At 39.9% G+C, this 24,499-nt stretch overlaps 1 protein-coding gene across 1 annotated transcript; it reads left to right on the top strand.

Moving 5' to 3' along the window:
- The first annotated feature begins 103 nt into the window (after positions 1-103).
- On the top strand, positions 104-22,733 carry LOC113895104 (hepatitis A virus cellular receptor 1-like). The gene is made up of 9 exons (XM_027545839.1): positions 104-292; positions 703-757; positions 3,006-3,338; positions 6,635-8,188; positions 9,225-9,320; positions 12,650-12,705; positions 15,769-15,883; positions 16,743-16,779; positions 22,342-22,733. The coding sequence occupies exons 2-9, from the start codon at positions 715-717 to the stop codon at positions 22,436-22,438; spliced, it is 2,331 nt and encodes a 776-aa protein (XP_027401640.1). The 5' UTR covers positions 104-292; positions 703-714; the 3' UTR covers positions 22,439-22,733.
- The last annotated feature ends 1,766 nt before the right edge of the window (positions 22,734-24,499 follow it).

The following is a 24,499-nucleotide window of genomic DNA, read 5'->3' on the forward strand; positions in this document are numbered from 1 at the left end:
GTACTTAGAAAAATGCTAAAGGCATTAATTGAGCTATTTGTTTCTTGTACCTAGTGGCAACCTTCTTCTGAGATATTTGATTGTACTTCTCCAAAATCACATATAAGCTTATCTCTCCAACCCTCTTGGGTGTGGTTCATCAGAGCTATCTGAGAGGCAGTCTCCTGAGCCATAAGTAAAACTCACAACTCTCAGTTCTTAGTTCAGTGGACATTTGATAATTTGACTAAGGCTGGGGACTAGCCATTGTGACCACAAAGGAAGAAGTACCCTCTTCTCACCAGAAAGCCAGGTGACTCATCTTCAAGGCTAAGGATAAGTGTGCCTTTGCCATGGGAAGTCTGGCCTTTGCTCTGGCTTTCCCTGCTAAGCCTTCCTCTCATTTCCTTCGTGTTTGCTCCCTCATCTCCTCTGTCAGCACCTAGAGTTAGTTTGGACTCTAGGTGTAGGAAAGGAGCTGGGTAAGTAGGCACTGTTTCAGAGGACAGTTTTACCTGTCTGTTGGAAGGAGCAGAGCTCTCAGTTACCTGGAGCAGACAGACAGCTGAAGCATTTGCAAGTGTGCCCCTGTTTCCTGCAGGCAGGCTTATGTGATTCACCCTGTAAGGGTGAAAGGAGAAATTGCAATCTGAGAATTAAGACTTGTTCTAATACCATCTGATTGAGGGCCACACCAAGCAGCCTGCTTTCTCTTTCCTTCAGGCCAATAGCATCATGCATCCTTGGGTAGCCATCCTGGGCCTCCTACTCCTGCCAGGTAAGTGAATAGGTGGATTGTGCTTTGGAACCCCAAGGATGTAGGGGGTGTGTAGGGGGTGTGTGGACATGGTAGAGGGGGGCTTTGTCAAAGGTAATGGGTTCAAGATTAAATTCTAAGAATTAAAAAATCTATGGGTAGGTGAATAAGGCATGCTGCCATACAGTACAGCTTATGCTGCCTTTTGTGTTTAAATTAAAAAAAAAAAAGTAGGTATATGGATGTGTATGCATGAACTACTGAAGTGTATGTAAGAGAGTAACCGTGGACGAGGGTGGGAAGAAGTAATGGGGATGGGTGGGAAGGAGACGAGTCCTTTATTGTACCATTTTGTACTTTTTGATTTTTTTAACCATGTGTAACTGTTTCTTTTAAGAAGGAAATATTTTAACTTCCCTGGTTTTCCAGTGGTTAAATTTTGTGTTTCCAACGCAGGAAGCACAAATTCTATCCCTGGCTGGGGAAATAAGATCCCACATGTGGTGCCATGTGGCCATAATTTTGTTTTTAATCAATAAACAAAAAATTTAATTTTTAATAAACAAAATTATTTAATTTATCTCATATTTTAACATTCTATGAGATAGGGGAAATTTTTAGCAATAGACATGATCCTAAATTTAAACAAAATCTCTAGAAGTAGGAATATGAGGAAAAGTACATTTTTAAAGTTATATTCTAACAAATTTCTATAATCAGCATAAATTACCTTTATAATTCAAAAATAATATTAAGCAAAATTAAATATAATCAGAATTTTGGTAATAAAAACTAGACTTATTTTATATAACAATTAATGTTATATTCCCAGAGCATTTCCCAGATTTACAGCCCAGTTCTAACTATGACTTGTTGTTGAATCTCAGATTTTTTTTTAAGGACCACTCAGACTTCATTTGGCAATACAGTTTTTTAAACCACTGCTGCAGGAGAGAGTTTTCCTGCCTGTTTGTTTTTAAGAGGTAAAGTTTAATATCTGATTGAATATTGTCCAATTTTTTGGTTTCACCTGGTCAACTGGACAGTGCTCCATTGCAGGACAGTCATCAACTCACAAGAAGGGATCCCTGCTTGAATTTTTTTTAACTGATCCTAAATCCCATGATGGGCTTCCCAGGTGGCTCAGTGGTAAAGAATCCACCTACCAATGCAGGAGACATGGGTTTGATCCCAGAGTCCGGAAGATCCCCTGGAGAAGGAAATGGCAACCCACTCCAGAATTCTTGCCTGGGAAATTCCATGAACAGAGGAGTCTGGTGGGCTACAGTCCATGGGGTGGCAAAGAGTCCAACACAACTAAGCAACTAAACAAAAACAACAAAGCCCATTATAAGCCTCAGTTCCTTCTGCTGCTGCTGCTGCTGCTAAGTCACTTCAGTCGTGTCCAACTCTGTGCGACCCCATAGACGGCAGCCCACCAGGCTCCCCCATCCCTGGGATTCTCCAGGCAAGAACACTGGAGTGGGTTGCCAATTCCTTCTCCAATGCATGAAAGTGAAAAGTGAAAGTGAAGTCGCTCAGTCATGTCCGACTCTTAGCGACCCCATGGACTGCAGCCTACCAGGCTTCTCCATGAGAGTATTATAAACCTTTTTTTCTGAAAACTGATTTGTAAAGAGTTTACTAGGCTTCTGCCTTCTAGCCAATGATGCTGAAAGTAGGATATTAGCTGTTTTTTCTTTAACTTAGAGAAGATTTGTGAGGTGAAATTTTTTGCATAGCCATTTAAAAAATTTTGATAAAATTGAAAATCAAAATTTTAAATGCAACAGTTTTAAAATCAGATTTCAACTGAGACAGTGACTGAATCTAGGGGAGAGGAAAAGCCACCTGTATGTATTAACATTTAGTAAGCAGATACCTGTCAAACACAGGAAAAAAATGCACACACACTGATGTACTACTGGAGTGTCGTTTGTTTCAAACCTTTTGGAGAGGAATTTGAATCATATTCACCAAAAGACTGAACATATTTCTGCCCTTTATCCTGATACTTTCTCTCATAAATCTGTCCTATTTAGAAGTAATCCTGAATACAGAAAGACATTTATCTGATGTTTCATCCTCAAATATATCTGGTTAATAATAATACTGCTAAAGAATATATTTACCAGAAAAATGCATATATTAAATTTACAAACTCAAGATATAGTTAGATAATTTCAAACAGCATAAGCTATATAAAGAACAAAATGAAAATAAAGTTAAAATTTTGAGACCTTATGCTCTGGTTTCTCTTTATTTACAGATGGTGTAACCTCTTACCATCGAGTGACTGGAGTGGCGGGTCAGAGTGTCACTCTACCCTGCTACTATAATGGAGAAGTCACAAGCATGTGTTGGGGCCGAGGGTCATGTCCTTGGTTGAATTGCAGAACTAACATCATCTGGACTGATGGATACAGAGTCACCTATCGGAGGGATGGACGTTACCAGCTAAATGGCAATATTCGTGGAAGGGATGTGTCTTTGACCATAAACAATGCTGCCACATCTGACAGTGGCTTGTATTGTTGCCGAATTGAGGTGAGAGGGTGGTTCAATGACATAAAAACCACCCTAGAGTTGAGGATCAATCCAGGTGAGCTTATCTTCCTACTTCTTTGATCACTTCCTGTGGGTTCCCAGAGATAAGAGTTTTCTGTTTGATATTAAATTTCTTTTCCTTTAGTAGGGAAAGAAAAGTTTCCTATGATCTTGTTTTCTAATAACTCTTCAACTGAATATCTTGTATTTGTGTAGCTGCTGCTGTTCCTCTAAGTCACTTCAGTCGTGTCCGACTCTGTGTGACCCCATAGACGGCAGCCCACCAGGCTCCCCTGTCCCTGGGATTCTCCAGCAAAGAACACTGGAGTGATTGCCATTTCCTTCTCCAATGCATGAAAGTGAAAAGTGAAAGTGAAGTCACTCAGTCGTGTCTGACTCTTAGCGACCCCATACACTATAGCCCACCAGGTTCCTCTGTCCATGGGATTTTCCAGGCAAGAGTACTGGAGTGGGATGCCATTGCCTTCTCCATGTTTTTGTGTAGAGTGAAGTGCTAAGACTAACCTTGATTCAAGACCATAGGCTAGAGGATCTTCCGAGTCAGCAAACTGTCTCCTGAAGCAGTGCTTCAGGAACACTAGTTGGTTCATTAAAAAGCATTCACTGTTCCACACTGAGATACAGTGAGTATTTTTATAGAGCTGAATTTCTTCTTCTTGAAAATCTGACCTTTTCTCTGAGGTCATTTCTTTGGAGAATTTTCAAATGTTCTTTCTTAACATTTTAAACTCATAGAGAGTTTCACACGTATAAAACAGGTAATATAAGGTCCTATGTACTGCTTCTACTGCTAAGTCACTTCAGTCGTGTCCAACTCTGTGCGACCCCATGATGGCAGCCCATCAGGCCCCACCGTCCTTGGGATTCTCCAGGCAAGAACAATGGATCGGGTTGCCATTTCCTTCTCCAATGCATGAAAGTGAAAAGTGAAAGTGAAGTCGCTCAGTCGTGTCCGACCCTCAGTGACCCCATGGACTGCAGCCTACCAGGCTCCTCCATCCATGGGATTTTCCAGGAAAGAGTACTGGAGTGGGGTGCCATTGCCTTCTCCGAAGGTCCTGTCAGATAGATGTATCATTTGGTTTAGACAACTGTCAACTCAGTTTTGTTGCATATACATTGAAAGAGTCTATATAGTTTCATCCCCTCCCTCTACCCTTGGATTTTTTGAAGCAGAATTCACACCATATCATGGCTCAGCTGGTAAAGAATCAGCCTGCAATGTGGGAGACCTGGCTTTGATGTTTGAGTTGGGAAGATCCCCTAGAGAAGGGAATGGCTACCCAGTCCAGTATTATGGCCTGGAGAATTCCATGAACTCTATAGTCCATGGAGTCACAAAGAGTTGCACACAACTGAGTGACTTTCACTTTACTCACATCATATCACTAAATTGCTTGTTTAAAAATTAAAATTGCCTTATTGCAATATGAGAACGTTTTAATCTCAGTAACTGTTCACTTTTGGCTTTTAAGAATTTTGTGAAATCCAAAATTCTGGGAAGTTTATATTTTTCTATTTTGATGTAGACACTTTAATTTTTCTTACCATTTGGTGAAAGGAGCAGGTTCTAAAGGATTTTTTGGTTTCTAATGCTTTTTCATAGTAAGTACTCTCCCACTAAAGTTTCTAATGAAAACAGAACCCCAATCAGAGCCTTTATAAGCTAGATCTCTTTTTTAGTTTAAATGAACTTGATATTTCAATTTCATAACTTTTCCTAACTTCATCAAAGATACTTAGCTTATTTGATGAAGGCAAGTAAAATCAGGTCAATTGTGATGCAGAAAATAGCTGACTCTGGGAAAACATCTAGGAGGCAATTTAAGAAAGCCAAAAGATGCTGGTGCTATACACATGTGGTAGGAGGCTGTGTGTGGATAAGAGATTATTTTTGGAGTTGTGAATTATATGATTGGTCTGGAGGAAGAAAGAAATTAATAGGGGGCATTTATAGTGTTTATAAATTCTTTAATAGATGAATATTTGCAAAGTCACTGCTCTGTTCAGTGGGGAACGGGTTCATAACTGAGCCAAAGTGACTCTCTGCCTCCAACTCAATACTTAAGTTTTCTTGCGCTTTTCAGAGAATGAGCTTACTTTCAACCTCTCTTAGGGCTCTTTCTTGGCAGCTTTTCCTAGCCTTAGTGTCCTAGCTTCTTCCTTAGGAAATATTTACTCCTGCTACTGCTAAGTCACTTCAGTCGTGTCAGACTCTGTGTGACCCCATAGACGGCAGCCCACCAGGCTCCCCCGTCCCTGGGATTCTCCAGGCAAGAACACTGGAGTGGGTTGCCATTTCCTTCTCCAAATGCATGAAAGTGAAAAGGGAAAGTGAAGTCGCTCAGTCCTGTCCTACTCCTAGCGACCCCATGGACTGCAGCCTACCAGGCTCCTCAATCCATAGGATTTTCCAGGCAAGAGTACTGGAGTGGGGTGCCATTGCCTTCTCCAATTTACTCCTGAGCAAGACACATTAGTGAAATAAGCTGATTAAATTTCCTCTTTGTTATACTCCTTTGATCAGATTTTTTTCTTGCTTCCTCTTTTTCTTAGGTTTCATTTCAAACTGAAGGGAGGGGATTGAGACTGCACTGTTTTTCAAAATCTTTAACCACACTGTTAGACCCAGGTCGGCAAACTGTAGCCATAGGACCAGATCATATTATAAAATAAGCTCACCAACAGTTTTTTTTTTTTTTTTAAATGAATAAAGGTTTATTAGAACACAACCCCATCCATTCATGTATATACTATCTATGACTGTTTTCAGGGCTTCCCTGGTGGCATATGGCATCTGTGTTATCCAGCATATGTTAATGATGTGAATTAATCCGCATTTAGGATGCAGATATGTTGGGAGGGTGCCCTTAGAACTGACAGAAGCAAATGCTATTTATTTGGTCAATAGTCTGGTTCTTGGGAACTACTATTTGGGCTCCAGTCATGTACTGCTGAGAGGACAAAGAGAGCTTCAGGCTCTAGACACTTTCCCCTCCCTCACAGATGCTTATGAAGATATGTAAATCTGATATGTATGACTAGTCTTTACAAACTGCTTCAACACAAATCCCATGTGTCATTTTTGAATAGCAACACCTCCCGAAATATCATCCTTTAAATGCTGATGTTGCCTTGTTGTGACCATGTCTTCACTCGCTCCTCAGTCACAGATTCTAGTTGACCCATGACAAGAACTTGGAGTTCATGGGAGATAAGTGCTGAGTTCTGCCTGGGGACAGTCTCCGTGGTTGTGTTGGTGCACAGGCCCAGCACGAGTCTCTTGTTTCCTGCTGCTTGATGAATCCCTGCTTTCATGTTGATTTCTAGCTCCACCTACAACGACAACGACCACCACCACTGCTACTACAACAACAACAACCACCACTACTCCAACAACCACCACCACTACTCCAAGAACAACCCCCACTACAAGAAGGACAACTACCACCACTACTCCAAGAACAACCACCACTACAAGAAGGACAACTACCACCACTACTTCAAGAACAAGCACTACAAGAAAGACAACTACTCCCACTACTTCAAGAACCACTACCACCAACACCACCACTCCAAGAACAAACACCACTACTAGAAAGACAACAATTACTACTACTCCAAGAACCACTACCACCACCACTACTCCAAGAACAACCACCACTACGAGAAAGACAACCATTTCTACTACACCAAGAACCACTACTACCATCAGCACTACTCCAAGAACAACCACCACTACAAGAAAGACAACTACTACCACTACTCCAAGAAGAATCACTACAAGAAAGACACCTTCCACCACTACTCCTAGAAGAACCACTACAAGAAAGACAACAATTACTACTACTCCAAGAACCACTACCACCACCAGTCCTACTCCAAGAACAACCACCACTACAAGAAAGACAACCATTACTACTACTCCAAGAACGACTACCACTACTCCAACAACCACCACTACTACTCCCAAAACAATAACCCACACGACTCCAACAACCACCATGACTCCAGCAACCACCACCACCTCCACTACTCCAAGAACAACCACCACTAGAAGAAACACAAGCATTACTACTACCCCAAGAACGACTACCTCTACTCCAACAACCGCCACTACTACCCTCAAAACAACAACAACCACGACTCCAACAACCACCACCACCACCTCCACTACTCCAAGAACAACCACCACTACAAGAAAGACAACCACTACTACTATTCCAAGAACGACTACCACTACTCCAACAACCACCTCTACTACCCCCAAAACAACAACCACCATGACTCCAACAACCACTGCCACCATGTCCCCTACTCCAAGAACAACCACCACTACAAGGACAACCATTGCCACTACTCCAGCAATGACTACCACTATTCCAACAACCACCACTACTACCCCAAAAACAACCACCATGACTCCAACAACCACTGCCACCACCTCCACTACAAGAACAACCACCACTACAAGGACAACCATTACCACTACTCCAGCAATGACTACCACTATTCCAACAACCACCACTACTACCCCCAAAACAACCACCATGACTCCAACAACCACTGCCACCACCTCCACTACTCCAAAAACAACCAAAACTACAAGAAAGACAACCATTACTACTACTTCAACAATGACTACCACTATTTCAAGAACCACTGCTACTAACCGAAAAACAACACCCACCACAACTCCAACAACCACCACCACCACTACTCCATCCACAATGGTCACCACTGCTCCAACAACCACCACCACTGCTGTGCCAACAACAATCAACACCACTCCTCCAACCATGACAGTCACCACTGCTCCAGTGACAGTGAGGTCCTCTGCTTCTGCTCTTCCAATGCCAGCACCCACAGAGGACCTCCAGCCAGGTAAGCAAAAGTACTTCTAAGTGCAGAATTTTTTAAAGTAAGGATACACACCATCCAGAGCACGGTGTTAAGGCAGATGTACAATCTAGGGTAGGGATTCTTAACAGGTTTCCAAACCTGGCTTCACAGAATCTGTGAACAACTTGTACCCTCTTATATTCATCTTTTGTATCTTAAAGCATTTTCAGAGTGAGAGGGACCTATGGTTTTTACTAGATTCTCAAAGGAATCATTAATAGCAAAAAAAAAAAAAAAAGCCAGACCACTGCTTGCAGACATCTAAGAAGGATGATGCATTCGGCCCTGTTTAACATAGAATTATGAGGAAAAAATAAGGGTGCCAGAACAGGGCCAAGTGAATGAGACTCTGTCTTACAGGAGCTCTGAATAGAGATCATTTAATCCATTTTGAAGCTTAATCCAACACTTGAGGATACGATTTCAGTGAAGTTAACACTTACTCTGTTTCCTGTGTCAGGAAACATGCTAACTGCTTTATAAGTATTAAGCCCCTTAATTCTTATGACAACCCAGGACTAATGCTAAAGCTGAAGCTCCAAAGCTTTGGCCACCTTATGCAAACAGCGGACTCATTGGAAAAGACCCTGCTGCTGGGAAAGATGGAAGGCAAAAGGAGAAGAAGGTGGCAGTGAATGAGATGAGTAGACAGTATTGCTGACTCAATGGACATGAGTTTGAGCAAACTCCAGGAGACAGAGAAGGACAGGGAAGCATGGCATGCTGCAGTCATGGGGTTGCAAAGAGTCGGACACGACTTAGCAGCTGAACAACAACAGAAGTATAAAAAGTGAAATAATTCTGTTTTTAAGCTCTCAGATCATTATCTAGATCAGATTTATTCATGATAATGAAATGCCTTCATAGCAGGATAATACCTCAAGGACATCTATTAATACATTTCTAAGAAACAGTCAAAGGGTAATTTCTGATTTAGTTTTGTTTGTTCTTTCTGCTGGGGGTGTAAATTTTCCCCCACTAATTGAACACTACTTTTCTGTTCTTGTCATTCCTATAGCTTCTTTATCTGCTCCAACTCAGACAGCAGAAAGCCAGCCTACTACCCTGTATGAAACAAACATAACCAGCTCACCATGGCACTCTTGTTCAACAGGTAACTTCAGTTTCTTTCCTCAACACCTGATAGCATTCAAATTTTGATAAATATTAGCACATTGTTCAGAGCACATATTCTGAAATAAGACAAGCGTAACTTGAATGCCAACAATGGCTATTCCACTCAGCTATGCAACTTGAACAAATGTCTTATTATCCTCTTTAAATCTGTTTTTATCCTTTGGAAAATGGGGGAAATGTTACTTATTCTTACAAGCGTTATATGAGATAAAGATCTGGGGACACAGTTACAAGGTAAGTGATAGAGTGGCAACTATGACTGTTACTTATAATGTCCAGAAATAGGTACATTTGAGTGACACAGGCAGCTTGTATGATTTGGGATCATTCACATACATATCCACATTTTTCTAAATAAATTGAATTAGCCTTGTCTTTAAACTTATTTCTAGGCATACTTCCCTGGACAGAGCCTTAAAACAATTAAGTCCAAACTGGTCCAGACCAAACTGGTTGCCTGTTTATGCTTCCTCTAAGCCCCAGACACGACACAGAGCCAGGAGGCTCCCCTGCTGCCTTGTCGAGCTTTCATTTCACATGGACACTTTGAGTTGGGTTGAGGACATGGACACCAGAGCCAAAGAGGCAGGTCCCACTAGGATTGTGCTATTTCACTCCCAAAGACTCCAGTTCTCCCTAGTTTTGGAAATTCCATATTCTTTTGAGATATAAGATTAGTCTGTTTTTCCTATAATGGATAAAGATGATATTGAATTGTCATCTTTCCCAACCAATTCTGTTACCCATGGTGATAAATTTGGAGAGTGCCACATGTGAACCCCTTTGTAATGCAGAACTGGCTTATTTGTCCATGTGCCTGTGAAGCATCCAACAAGGTCAGATTTTGTAAGATTTTGTAAGACTTGTGCGAGTGATTCATCATGCTCAGGAGTTGCTATAGGAGACCCCCAGGGTAGCCTACTTTGCCAATCACTCAAGGAAGCTCTTAATTGAAAATGGACATGCAGCAGGACTCAGAGAGGGACCAATTTACTTGAAATTAGCTAATAGTGACATTTGGTTTTGAAAGTGGAATCCTTGGTGTGAAGTGTTTCTTGGCACAGAAACAGAAAGCAGATAAAAATACAGGTAAGAGCAGTTGGGGCAACTGCACCCCACACTTTTAGGCTAAGAGGAAGAACAAAGTAGAAAATGGGAAATTATACTCTAAAATATGGCACTAAAACCTGGTCAAGTAGACTTGGCAGCATGGAACAGGCATTGCAGCAGCTGTGTCCCCACGACTTCTGTGACTGCTGCCGTCTTGGCAGCATCTCTGAGGCCCTTCAGCCAAATCCTCACAGTGCCCGAGTCACACTTCAGTGGGTTAAAGCCTCACAAAGCCAAGAATGTTAGTCCAGGAGGAATTTTGGTTTTCATAGAGTCTGCACCTACCTTTTCAGATACATGTGCCAGCAAATTATTGTGCATATCTCATTTAATTCTTTCAGGGCAGATTTATTTCTTGCCATTGCCAGACTGAGGAGGACATTTAGTTCTACTTTGGACAAACAGCTTCCAATTCAACTGCCCGCCAATGGCAGTTTCAAGCTGCATGCCCATGGGCAAGTTGTTTCATTCCTCACTACATGTTTGTAAGGAATGAAGGATAGGATATTTGGAAAATCCATTGCATGGTGTTCCTTCCCCATTGCTCCTATTATATAGCAACATAATTGTGATACCTGATATTTGTTTAATATGGTGTTAAGCACCTTACTTGCATCATCTAATGTGATAACTTTATGAGACGGGTGCTATCAACAGCTTGTAGTTCAAGGTTACCCCAGCTAGAAATATAAATACTTACATTTACATGCATATGTATGTAATGTGTATGTAAAGGACATTGATTGAGGTCACATTGGTAAGTGACATGTCAGCACTGAAGTCAAGTTTCATCTGACTGAAGTCCTTTTTATTTTTTTAAAAACATCACTCATTCTATAGCTTAAGCATTTAAGGTTATAACATAAGTCATACACGGAGACTAGACTGTAGACACTGTCTTTGTCTCTTGAAGACGTAGTGTTGGAATTTTTAAATTGTAGATACAGTTATGTAAACTGTTAAAATTTAGGGGGATATGGTTAGTTCATTTTCACTGTCATTAGAAAATGATGGTTTTCTAGCTCTGTCAGTAGTACGGCAATCTCTGAGATCTGCAGTATTTTCATTGAATGGAAACATAGTGTGTGCAGTGGTTATGAGCTGAGGCTGTTGTCCTTTAGTAGAGTTGGAAACTTCAACCATTTCAGCACCTCATCTAAAATTTCGGATTAAGAAAATGGGTATAAGGATGTAAAGTGCTTGTGTGTAATAGATACTCAGTAAAGAGAGAATCCTGTATTTGACCTATAGTTGCTTAGAAGGGCCAACAGTATATGTTCTGTGGGACAAAAGAGATATTTCAAAACACTATTAAAATTTGGACATTGAAAACTTTAAGGCAATGTATCCTTTTATATTGGGAGTTTAGGTAGTATAAGGTATACTGGCCTTGGGAGTGATGTAACATATTTTCTACAGCACATTTGGATCAGTGTCTGGGCACACTGGCGTATAATGTAGGAGTTGAATGCCACCTGTTTTGAGGTATCTTAGTGCATTTCACTCACATTTTGAATGTAAAACCAATGTAATGTTCATTTTGAGCAGAGTGGTTCTGCTCTTTGGATGTGTAATGACCTCTGAGCACTCACTGGAAGTTTCTGAGCTGCCATGAAAATACTGATTATTTATCTGTAAGTGGTAATTTTTAACCTAGTTCTGACAATGGGCCACTCTGACTTGTCTAAAGTTGTCAGTAAATTTTCTGTGAGCATGCATTTTTTTTTTTCCCAATAGGGAGAAAAAAAAAAGGGTTCATTTTCAAAATGACAAAATGGTTAAAAAGCACAACCTTACTACTTAAATTAATAAATGTTAGGACGGAGGAGCCTGGTAGGCTGCAGTCCATAGGATTGCGAAGAGTTGGACACGACAGCAACTTCACTTTCACTTTTCACTTTCATGCATTGGAGAAGGAAATGGCAACCCACTCCAGTGTTCTTGCCTAGAGAATCCCAGGGATGGGGGAGCCTGGCGGGCTGCCGTCTATGAGGTCGCACAGAGTTGGACAGGACTGAAGCGACTTAGCAGCAGCAGCAGTAACTTGGTATTATTCTTGGGATGCCTACAGCATTAGGCCCTATGATTATTCAACTTTCCCTTCATTACCAGAAGGCAGTGTGAATATATTTGGTGTTCACAGGAAAGTTCAATATCTTTTTGTAATTCTCGTTAATTTTCTTTCTTGTTGAGCAGATGGAAATGGCACTGTGACCCAGTCTCCAGATCCTCATTGGCATAACAATCAAACTGTAAGCATATTCCTTCCTATTTTATTAGCCTGATTCACTTATATGTCTCTTCTGGAATCAAGTTACATTTAGAGATTATTATTGTCAGACTAGTCCACAGATTGATTCTTTCTAATATAAAAAAATAAAGGAAGAAACACTTTGACTCTTAAATAGGGATAGTTTAATTAATTTTAAAAGTCTATATAAATACACTACCTTGTTAGAAATAGCTGAAAAGTTATATTTTACTTTTGTATTGTAGACAGACGCTTTACTGTCTGAGCCACCAGGGAAGTCATATTTTACTTATGACACACATATACACCCAGGACAGAATTTATCCTGACCAGAAAATAAGAAAAAGAGAGTGAATTAATTCAGGCATAGTGACTTAACATTACATACCAAGAAAGACTTAGATCATTGTTAGAGAAATAACATGACTTGAATTGATGTAGTGGAATGGGGGCCATCCCCACTAAAAATATTATGTCAATGAAAGTGTGATTCCTTAAACATAGGCCCCCTAATATCCTTTTCCAATCCAATTTTCCTCCTATAGAGAAATTTTGAGGCCACTTCTGAGTCTTTCTATATATAATCCTCCCCATACGATGACACATTAAGGTCCTAAGGTCTTCAAACTCTTTGATTCTGTAATTTGTTCTTGCATTTTCCCCACAATTAGCTTGGGAAAAATCCAAGGGACTATAGTCTCATGATGTTCATCAAAGCCTCATCTTTGTGTGTAAGTTAGAAGAATTTATCAGTGAGATTTTTCACTTTTGGCTCCTTTCGGTGAAACAACTTTCCTTTCACTATGTGCAAATAACTCTTAGAAGCAAAAAACATGAACAGATTCAGGTATGAGAGTAATCTTGATTGCAAGTGGTGAGAAATTGCAGCATGGACATTATAAGAGAAATTCAAGTTCAAGCAAAGTGGGGTTAATGTGACGCCAAATGGCCTTATGTTGCATAACTTAGTGACAATGAGAACACTACCACGTAGGAATGATATGAAAGATTTTAATCACTCTGATGATATGGGTACTGATTGATCTGATGGATATGGGCTGATTTTGTTGTTCTTGTTAAATAGCAGAACTGCCACCATGTAAATGTCATGTCAGTCAGACTTGTGATACTTTAAAAAAAAAGAAACAAACACTCTGAATGAGAAGATTGTTTTTGACCTCAGTTACCTGCAGGATAGGTATATTCAGTAGCAATTAATCTCTTCTATATAATGTAAGCAATATAGAAGCAAGTTCACAATAGGTGGTAGCATAATTGTGGGCTTTTTGTGTCTTGACCGTGAAGATATCAAGCGTCTCCCAAGTATCTTGAAACCAAGCAGCATATATTTCCACCCAGTAGGTCAACTTCTTGAGATGCATCTTAAGGAGAGAATGAACATATACATAAAGATGTATAAAACAAGATATACATTGCTGCTGTTTATAATCATGAAAATGTTATAAACAACCTAAAAGTTCAATAATAAGAGATTAATAACTTATCAACTAAGCATGCCCATTTATTGCCACTAAAAATGTTGTCACTGCAGTGTACTTACTGCCATGAGAAGACAGTGTCATTTGTTAAATGAAAAAACTAACTTTTCAGGTAGCATTGGGACTTCCCTGACAGTCCAATGGTTAAGACTTCATGCCTCCAATGAAGTAAGTAGAGGTTCGATGGCTGATTAGGGAACTAAGATCCCACAAGCCATGTAGCATTGCCAAAAATGAAAAAAAAATTATTAGATATAGGTTATAGATACAAAATAAAATGATGTATATACTGTAGTATACATTGGATACGGTAACTGTGTCTGTTAAGAAAACTACTAGAAAGATAAAATTCTAAAAGAGTATGTAATGAAAAATTGTAATAGTAACTATTTCTGAATGTTGAAATTATGGTTGATTTTTGTTTTCCTTTCTTTATCCTGAGCTGCACACTCTAATATGAACTTCCAGTTTTTATGTAACATAATATTTTTTAAAAAGCAAGCAAAGACCGCTTCCTGTAACCCTGTGTTCCATCTAACTGCTTTCCCTCCCACAAGTAAGGTGATAACAGCTTTTCCCTCCCAAGGCACCGGCTGTTTTCCATTTAGGCAAGGACACCTCAGAGGCTAGGTCACCCTCCTCTGTATTCCTCATAGTATTTATCAGGGGGTACCTGAAGTACCTTTCCCAAGAACCCTATTTAATCTGCATTTGACAGAAAAAGAGGTTTGGAGAGGCTAAATAACTTGCTAGGGTCACAGAGCAACTAAATAAAAGTTAATCTGGGATTCTGACTCCAGAGATTAAACTCTTATGCAGGAGGAGACTTGAGACTTAATCTTTTTCTCTGATTTTCCACTTCCTTTCTGTTAAAATACCTAGGTGGTGGGACATTTTTAGAATTAGAATTAAGCTATGTAAAGGAGGCAAGCATGATGACCTGGTATATTTGGTGTTTACTCTAGGAAGTGATGATCTGTCACGCTAGGAATTTTTTTCCCAATTGCACAGCATTTTAATTGTTAAGCAGAGCCATGAGTCTGAGCAGCTACTTTCATGCCCATTTATAAAGACATAGAATCTTGAATTCTAGTTCAAAAAAGTGTTTAAATTAATGGCCAGTTTCAGTAACTGAACACATTCAAATAGCACCACCATGGCAACTTATATAGGAATCAGAATTGTTTTTTATTAGTATCATAAGAGGATTATTTATGAAAAGAGATTTTTTAAATAAAATATATAAATTAATAAAGCACAGTCATTTGAAGCATACAGTTTGAGTTTTAACAAGTCTGTACCCTTCTCTAAATATCACTGCAAGTAAGATGTAAACATTTCCACCACTCCGAAATACATTTTGATTTTTGAGTTGTCTTAGAATTTCATCATAAGGCTATAACTTTACATCATTTGGTCTTACCCTTCGTGATCCAGAACTAGCAAGGGGCCACTAAACAATAATGTGACTGGGTGTATTATTTTCTGAAATATTTTCTGCCTGTAATTCTAACAAGGTTGTTTTATTTTTCTGTTTTGTGTTTGATCTGCTGATGTTTCTGTAGGTTGCGGTGCTGGCAAAGGAAACATGGATGAGCACCAACAAGGGAGTCTACATTGGAATCTTGGTTACTATTTTGGCATTGTTGGTCATGTTTGTGGTATTCTTGGTTAGGAGAAGTAAGTCACCTCAGGACTGAAATATTCAGAAATATTCTTGAGCCCACAGGAGTACTCTTGAGCCACATGTTTTCAGTTTCATATAACTTTCTCGGTTCTTACCTTCTTCTTCTTCTTTTTTTTTTTAATTTATCTCAAATTTATTGTTCCACAAACATGGAACAAACAAACATTTTCAGAATTTAAATATGGAGAAATAAGCACTGGTTGTGTAAAGTTGAGATTTGGAAGTCAAAAGCCATTGTAATATACAAGATTTGTTCCCTCCCATTTTGTTCTTCTCGCATTCCCTCAATAACGATATTTTATACCTATCGGGAGTAAAACTGTTGATGGTTTTATAACACCCACTTAATAGAAGAAGCACAAGAGACATTAGGAGGGTACATGATTTCAGAGCTAGGAGAAGAACAAAGGGTTTCACATGACAGTTATCCAGCACCTCCTGGTCTCCTTCCACCAATTGTGTGTGTATGTGTGTGTAAAACCTGTCTTCTGTGGGAGAAGTGCAATATTCAGGGTTTTTTTTCAGTGAAATATAATGGTATTAAAGTAAGCTAGGGCATGTAGGTCAATACACTAAACCTATGAATCAGAAGATATTCTATACAGAGGGGCTTACTTGGCTCCTAGAGATTCAAGTGAAGTTACCTGGAGTTATCAGGTTAGGGTCCAGATTGATTTTTTTCTCCTTTTTAAAAAATATTCTTTCTTCTAAATTGATTTTTTTTAGACTCTGAGAGCTGTACTGATTTTGCACATATTAAAGTAATAATCGTAATAATATACTTTGGAAAAAAATCTCAAAAACTCTTTGGCTTATATGTTTTATTTTCTCTTCATTTTTTCCTCAATTTAGGATATTTTTGCCAGGGTAGGAAGGCGGAGCTACTACGGTATGTTTGAAATGGTTTGTGTTAATAATGCCTTTTGATGTTCTTACTCTAGTAAACATAAGGAAAATTTCTCTGTCCCTCTCCTCTTTTCCTTCCGAGTTCTCCATTTTATACTCTGGATCCTGCAAAATCTAGTATATATGGCACCTCCATTGCTGTTCAACCTTCCAGTGATGATTTTAGCATCTTTATGCTGCTGCTGCTGCTGCTAAGCTGCTTCAGTCATGTCCGACTCTGTGCGACCCCATAGAACGCAGCCTACCAGGCTCCTCCTTCCCTGCTTTTCTCCAGGCAAGAATACTGGAGTGGGTTGCCATTTCCTTCTCCAAGCATCTCTATATTTCTCTGGAATTGTGTCATAACTGCTACAGAAACAACACCTCAAACCTTATGTCTTAAAGCAAGAGAACTAAATTGCAGATATTGTTTCAGGGGTCATTTGAATGGGTTGTTTAGTTTATTTGATTTCATTCAGTGCTTTGTTTGTTGCATGTCTATTGAATTTCTATTATATTCTGAAAAGATGAGCAGAACAGACAGAAAACATATAAATGAATAAGCAGGGCCTTCTAGAACTTCCAGAGAAATACCATGGGGAATACTGGAGCAGGGCAGTAGGCTATGTGAGTGAGCCCCAAAGAAGCAGAAGGCAGCTCTGCAAAAATCTGCAGGAAGACACCTCCAGGCTGAAGACCCGCAAAGGCAGGGGATAGGGACATGCCTCCAGCTCCCCACGGTTCCGACCCCTATTATTCCATACCCAGACTGCTGTGTTCATTTACATTAGTTGTCTGGCGTCACAGGCATTTCAATTTACAGTTTTTGCAAATTTACCCCTTCACGCAATAAAAAATTAAATCTTCTTTGTATGCATCCCTGCTGTCATTTCCCCAAGCACCTGTAAAGGTAGGAAACCACTGCCTACTTCTAACAAAATAAACTTCTTCATCTGGTCCAGCTTGGGTTTTCAGCAAAGTCTTTGTTTGTTCCGAATTTGTCCCTCTTTAACTGCCATCCATTATTCTTAGTTCTCTTTCATTGGATGTTTGTACCCAGTCTTTCCTACATCTGAGTTAATCACATGAGCCAGTCCACAAAATACGCCTTGAATAATCTCCAGCATATTGCAAGTGTTCCATAGATGCTGGATTTTATTATTGCAGACATGCCCTTCACAGCAATAAACCTGTGAGACAGGCAGTAGTAGTATTCTCAGTTTACAAATTATAAAACAGGTTTAGAGATGTTAAGTGCCAATCCATGGTCACAGCACACAGCAGGTCTCTTAGAGTTCAAAACTCAGGTCTTTAGGAGTTTTTGACTGTCAGCTTCCAAGAGTGGAAAAAAAATAAGTGCTCCCTACAGACAGAAAAGCATGAATGATAACATCCTTTTAGTTTACTTTTGTTCTTTCAATGTTTACTTCTTTAAAGTTTCAGTTTTCAATCACCTAATTAGAAAGAAAATATTTATTGTAGAAGATGTTGTATAATATAGAAAAGCAAACAAAACAAAAAGGTGTATTTTCTCATGATGTTATTTTGGGGGCAGCTATATCACATTGACTCATTTTGAGCTGCTGACAACTAACCTGTTTCCATGCTATATGACTAATCTGTTTAAAGATCAGAGCTGAGTGATGATTCATTGCATTTCATATCATTTCTGGGCAGGCTTAGGTAATAAAAATAGTGCCTATAGACAACTTCTAAAAAAGCATTGATATCAAAACTCCACAAATGACCTTTATGTAAACTTGATTTGTGAGCATTCATGTTATAAAACTCATCTAACCCATTGCTTTCTAATTTTGACTGTTAAGGCAGGGTGTGATTTTTGACTCTGTGATCTAGAACATGCTTAGGTGAAGCAATACTATTTTACTGCCTCTGATATGCTCTGATATTTTTTATGAGTTCAGTTCAGTCGCTCAGTCCTGTCTGGCTATTTGCAACCCATGAACCACAGCACGGAAGGCCTCCCTGTCCATCACCAACTCCCAGAGTCCACCCAAACCCATGTCCATTGAGTCGATGATGCCATCCAACCATAACATCCTCTGTTGTCCCCTTCTCCTCCTGCCCTCAATCTTTCTCAACATCAGGGTCTTTTCCAATGAGTCAGCTCTTCACATGAGGTGGCCAAAGTATTGGAGTTTTAGCTTCAGTGTCAGTCCTTCCAATGAACACCCAGGACTGATCTCCTGCAGAATGGACTGGTTGGATCTCCTTGCAGTCCAAGGGACTCTCAAGAGTCTTCTCCAGCACCACAGTTCAAAAGCATCAATTCTTCAGAGCTCAGCTTTCTTCACAGTCCAACTCTCGCATCCATACATGACTACTGGAAAAACCATAGCCTTGACTAGACGGACCTTTCTTGACAAAGTGAAGTCTCTGCTTTTGAATATGCTATCTAGGTTGGTCATAACTTTCCTTCCAAGGAGTAAGTGTCTTTTAATTTCATGGCTGCAATCACCATCTGCAGTGATTTCGGAGGTTCCAAAAATAAAGTCTGACACTGTTTCCACTGTTTCCCCATCTATTTGCCATGAAGTGATGGGACCACATGCCATGATCTTAGTTTTCTGAATGTTGAGCTTTAAGCCAACTTTTTCGCTCTCCTCTTTCATTTTCATCAAGAGGCTCTTTGGTTCTTCTTCACTTTCTGCCAGAACGGTGAAGTCATGTGCATATCTGAGGTTATTGATATTTCTCCTGACAATCTTGATTCCAGCTTGTGCTTCCTCCAGCCAAGCATTTCTCATGATGTACTCTGCATATAAGTTAAATAAGCAGGGTGACAATATACATCCTTGACGTACTCCTTTTCCTATTTGGAACCAGTCTGTTGTTTCATGTCCAGTTCTACTGTTGCCTCCTTACCTGCATACAGGTTTCTCAAGAGGCAGGTCAGGTGGTCTGGTATACCCATCTCTTTCAGAATTTCCCACAGTTTATTGTGATCTACACAGTCAAAGGCTTTGGCACAGTCAATACAGCAGAAATAGATGTTTTCCTGGAACTCTCACTTTTTCGATGATCCATCAGATGCTGGCATATGATCTCATGTTCCTTTGCCTTTTCTAAAACCAGCTTGAACATCTGGAAGTCCACGGTTCATGTGTTGCTGAAGCCTGGCTTAGAGAATTTTAAGCATTACTTTACTAGTGTGTGAAATGAGTGCAATTGTGCAGTAGTTTGAGCATTCTTTGGCATTGCCTTTCTTTAGGATTGGCATGAAAACTGACCTTTTCCAGTCCTGTGGCCACTGCTGAGTTTTCCAAATTTGCTGGCATATTGAGTGCAGCACTTTCACAGCGTCATCTTTCAGGATTTGAAATAGCTCAACTGGAATTCCATCACCTCCACTAGCTTTGTTCGTAGTGATGCTTTCTAAGGCCCACTTGACTTCACTTTCCAGGATGTCTGGCTCTAGGTGAGTGATCACACCATTGTGATTATCTGGGTCATGAAGATCTTTTTTGTACAGTTCTTCTGTGTATTCTTGCCACCTCTTCTTAATATCTTTTGCTTCTGTTAGGTCCCTACCATTTCTGTCCTTTATGGAGCCCATCTTTGCCTGAAGTGTTCCCTTGGTATCTCTGATTTTCTTGAAGAGATCTCTAGTATTTCTCATTCTATTGTTTTCCCCTATTTCTTTGCATTGATCACTGAGGGAAGCGTTCTTATTTCTCCTTGCTATTCTTTGGAACTCTGCATTCAACTGGGTATATCTTTCCTTTTCTCCTTTGCTTTTTGCTTCCCGTCTCTTCACAGCTATTTGTAAGGTCTCCTCAGACAGCCATTTTTTTTTTTGTATACTTATATATATTTATCTTAAATATAGGATCAGTTCAGTTCAGTCAGTCAGTCGTGTCTGACTCTTTGCGACTCCATGAATTGCAGCACTCCAGGCCTCCCTGTCCATCACCAACCCCCAGAGTTCACCCAAATTCATGTCCATTGAGTTGGTGATGCCATCCAGCCATGTCATCCTCTGTCGTCCCCTTCTCCTCCTGCCCCCAATCCCTCCCAGCATCAGTCTTTTCCAATGAGTCAACTCTTCACATGAAGTGGCCAAAGTACTGGAGTTTCAGCTTTAGCATCATTCCTTCCAAAGAACACCCATGACTGATCTCCTTTAGGATGGACTGGTTGGATCTCCTTGCAGTCCAAGGGACTCTTAAGAGTCTTCTCCTACACCACAGTTCAAAAGCATCAATTCTTCGGTGCTCAGTTTTCTTCACAGTCCAACATTCACATCCATACATGACCACTGGAAAAACCATAGCCTTGACTAGATGGACCTTTGTTGGCAAAGTAATATCTCTGCTTTTGAATATGCTGTCTAGGTTGGTCATAACTTTCCTTCCAAGGAGTAAGCGTCTTTTAATTTCATGGCTGCAATCACCTTCTGCAGTGACTTTGAAGCCCAAAAAATAAAATCTGACACTGTTTCCACTTTTTCCCCATCTATTTCCCATGAAGTGATGGAACCAGATGCCATGATCTTCGTTTTCTGAATGTTGAGCTTTAAGCCAACTTTTTCACTCTCCACTTTCATCAAGAGGCCTTTTAGTTCCTCTTCACTTTCTGCCATAAGGGTGGTATCATCTGCATATCTGAGGTTATTGATATTTCTCCCGGCAATCTTGATTCCAACTTGTGTTTCTTCCAGTCCAGCGTTTCTCATGATGCACTCTGCATATAAGTTAAATAAGCAGGGTGACAATATACAGCCTTGACAGACTCTTTTTCCTATTTTGAACCAGCCTGTTGTTCCATGTCCAGTTCTAACTGTTGCTTCTTGACCTGCATACAAATTTCTCAAGAGGCAGGTCAGGTGGTCTGGTATTCCCATCTCTTTCAGAATTTTCCCCAATTTATTGTGATCCACACAGTCAAAGGCTTTGGCATAGTCAATAAAGCAGAAATCGATGTTTTTCTGGAACTCTCTTGCTTTTTCCATGATCCAGCGGATGTTGGCAATTTGATCTCTGGCTCCTCTGCCTTTTCTAAAACCAGCTTGAACATCAGGAAGTTCACGGTTCACATATTGCTGAAGCCTGACTTGGAGAATTTTGAGTATTACTTTACTAGCGTGTGAGATGAGTGCAATTTTGTGTAGTAGTTTGAGCATTCGTTGGCATTGCCTTTCTTTGGGATTGGAATAAAAACTGAAAGGGTCACAGTGCTCAGCTAAAAAACACCAGCCAAACCATTTCCTGGCCATCTTTGAGATTGTGCCTCCTGGTTTAGTACTTCAATTTGGTGTGTGGTATTTGTCTTCTTAGATTATAAATTTTTGTGTTCCTTTGCATGAGTGTCTTGAAAGAGACCAGTGTGAGTTTTTTGAAACTAAAAGGTGTGACTTTTTACCTCCTTAGTAAAAATAATTTCCTGTAACTTCATATTCACAATTCTAGAAGCTTCTATTCATTTCATAGGATGTTTGAATGGGGCTCTGAGAAATGGAAATACCCAGGCTTGAATGAACATAAACAAATATGCTGCTCATACTTGAGAAGTGATCTCCTTTTCTCTTACTCTTGTTATTCTACAGTGTGATTCCATTGAAAGAGTCTCACATCGGAGCTTTGAAAAATGCAGCTCCGAAGCCTATCCAAGAAGAAGACAATGTCTACATTACTGAAGACTAAGTCCTGGATCCAGATTCTAAAGTATTATGCCCTTGACTGTAGAAGACAGTGACCAGATACCATGTCAGAGTGCTTTCAATCAGCTGCACAATTTTTCAGTCAGTTTCCCATGGCATTCCTATGATTCAGGGCCACTGGGTAGAGTGATGCTAGCTCAATTGTGTAAAGTCAACCTCTGTCACAGAGTCCTAATTTTTTATACTAAATTGGCTCAAACTTTCTGATCATTGCAGCTGCTGCTGCTGCTGCTAAGTCACTTCAATTGTGTCCAACTCTGTGCGACCCCATAGACGACAGCCCACCAGGCTCCCCCGTCCCTCGGATTCACCAGGCAAGAACACTGGAGTGGGTTGCCATTTCCTTCTCAATGCATGAAAGTGAAAAGTGAAAGTGAAGTCGCTCAGTCGTGTCCAAGTCTTAGCGACCCCATGGACTGCAGCCCACCAGGCTCCTCCATCCATGGGATTTTCCAGGCAAGAGTACTGGAGTGGGGTGCCATTGCCGGAACATTGCAGAGGTCTCTTCAAAACATGAAACATACTTCTTAGAATTGTACATTCTCTTTAGACCTCATGAATCCTGTTTTCCATCAAGAATTCTCATTGGCAAGATAGAAAAAAACACTTCTACCTCAGTTACCAAGGCTGTCAAGAATACCTGAAAACAACTTAGAATTAGGACATCTAGTTTGGGACTTAGAGGACTTAACATGGAAGCATTTCATGATTGTCCCCCCCCCCCTTTTTTTTTTTAAATAAAGTGACTCCAAATGTGATATTGCATAGGGTCCTCAAGGTTTCAAATCATGGTGTGTACAGGTTTCTATTTATCCAATAGAAAAATGGAGGTGAGTGTGATTTTTCCATTATAGACAAATTTGGTTTCTCAGAGTTCTAGAAATACAAGGCATTAAATGCTTTCTTTGCAAGGAGGATGGTATTTTAGCAGTTAGAGGAAGCAATGATATTGGGTAGACTATGAAGGCACCAGAAGAAAATCAATAGCCATATAATTTATGATATTTTTGCTACCTCAGTGCCACAGTTCTAGGTACTTATATTGACAACTGGCAGGCTCTGATTTTTAGAATGAGTCAGGGCAGAAATAAATACAAGGAAAAAAGAGAAGGAGGGAGTAGCAAAAGAGGCTTTCTGTTTTAGAAAACAGAGTTTGCAAATATAATAGTATTGTTTGATAGTGTTACCAGTTTCTACAAAATGCTAAATTGTCCTCAAACAACTTTGATTTTTAGAATTGTTTTGGAAGAATAAAAGGTCTTTTTCATATTGAATTAATACCTGTGTTGTATTTCTTTTTCACAACTCAATTAAATTTTTGTTTTCCCAGAAGAACTAGACAAAGGCTAAATGTAAGGATAATTTTAATCATTTAGAAGCATTTCTACATGAACAGTTAAAAGACTGGAGATTAATTTCACTTTGAGTAAACCCTGAAATAACTCATGCTTGAGTAATTTGGGGGACATTCAGAGCTACTCACACCAAAGTGGTCCATGAGGGCTGGATGCTTGTTTTTGAAGGCAATGTTTTTTGACACTTTTGTTAAATTCTTGGCAATTAAAATAGGACCTCTGAATAAAGGTTATATGGTCAAAGAAGATTGCTAAACAGTGTTTACTAGTTTTCACCGATGGGGCCAGATTAATCTGACTTAAAAAAATTATGTTCCAACTACAATGTATTTTTTTTTTTAAAAATCCAAGACAACATGTATAAATATGCAGATTTCAAATTGAAGCCCAGATTTGAAAGTTGTCAGGAAAGCCCTGACAATGTTGGGCGGCATCCCTATGCAGTCGGGGCTCCACTAGATGGTACCACATCCCTCAGCCCTTGCCTTGCCTTCAACCTCATGTTTGTTACCTGCTTTGTGTCTTGTGGGCCTTTGAATTTATGATTTATGCTCTATTTTCCCTTTCCTTCTGGAAGTTTTGTGATGGAACATTACAGGTTCTGGGAACCTGCTTAACTTTGCTTAATTGAGCATTTTCAAAATGTTGGAAACCCCTGAGCACAATGACTACTGGCATACCCAGTAGCA

The sequence above is a fragment of the Bos indicus x Bos taurus genome, chromosome 7 (genome assembly GCF_003369695.1).
Source record: "Bos indicus x Bos taurus breed Angus x Brahman F1 hybrid chromosome 7, Bos_hybrid_MaternalHap_v2.0, whole genome shotgun sequence".
Lineage (NCBI taxonomy): Eukaryota > Metazoa > Chordata > Mammalia > Artiodactyla > Bovidae > Bos > Bos indicus x Bos taurus.

What these genes read in the sequence shown, in the direction of transcription:
- LOC113895104 (XM_027545839.1), top strand. Translation starts at nt 715, where the DNA reads ATGCATCCTTGGGTAGCCATCCTGGGCCTCCTACTCCTGCCAG. An exon ending in GGGCCTCCTACTCCTGCCAG is followed by an intron (nt 758 to 3,005) that starts GTAAGTGAATAG and finishes CTTTATTTACAG; the next exon opens with ATGGTGTAACCTCTTACCAT. An exon ending in AGAGTTGAGGATCAATCCAG is followed by an intron (nt 3,339 to 6,634) that starts GTGAGCTTATCT and finishes GTTGATTTCTAG; the next exon opens with CTCCACCTACAACGACAACG.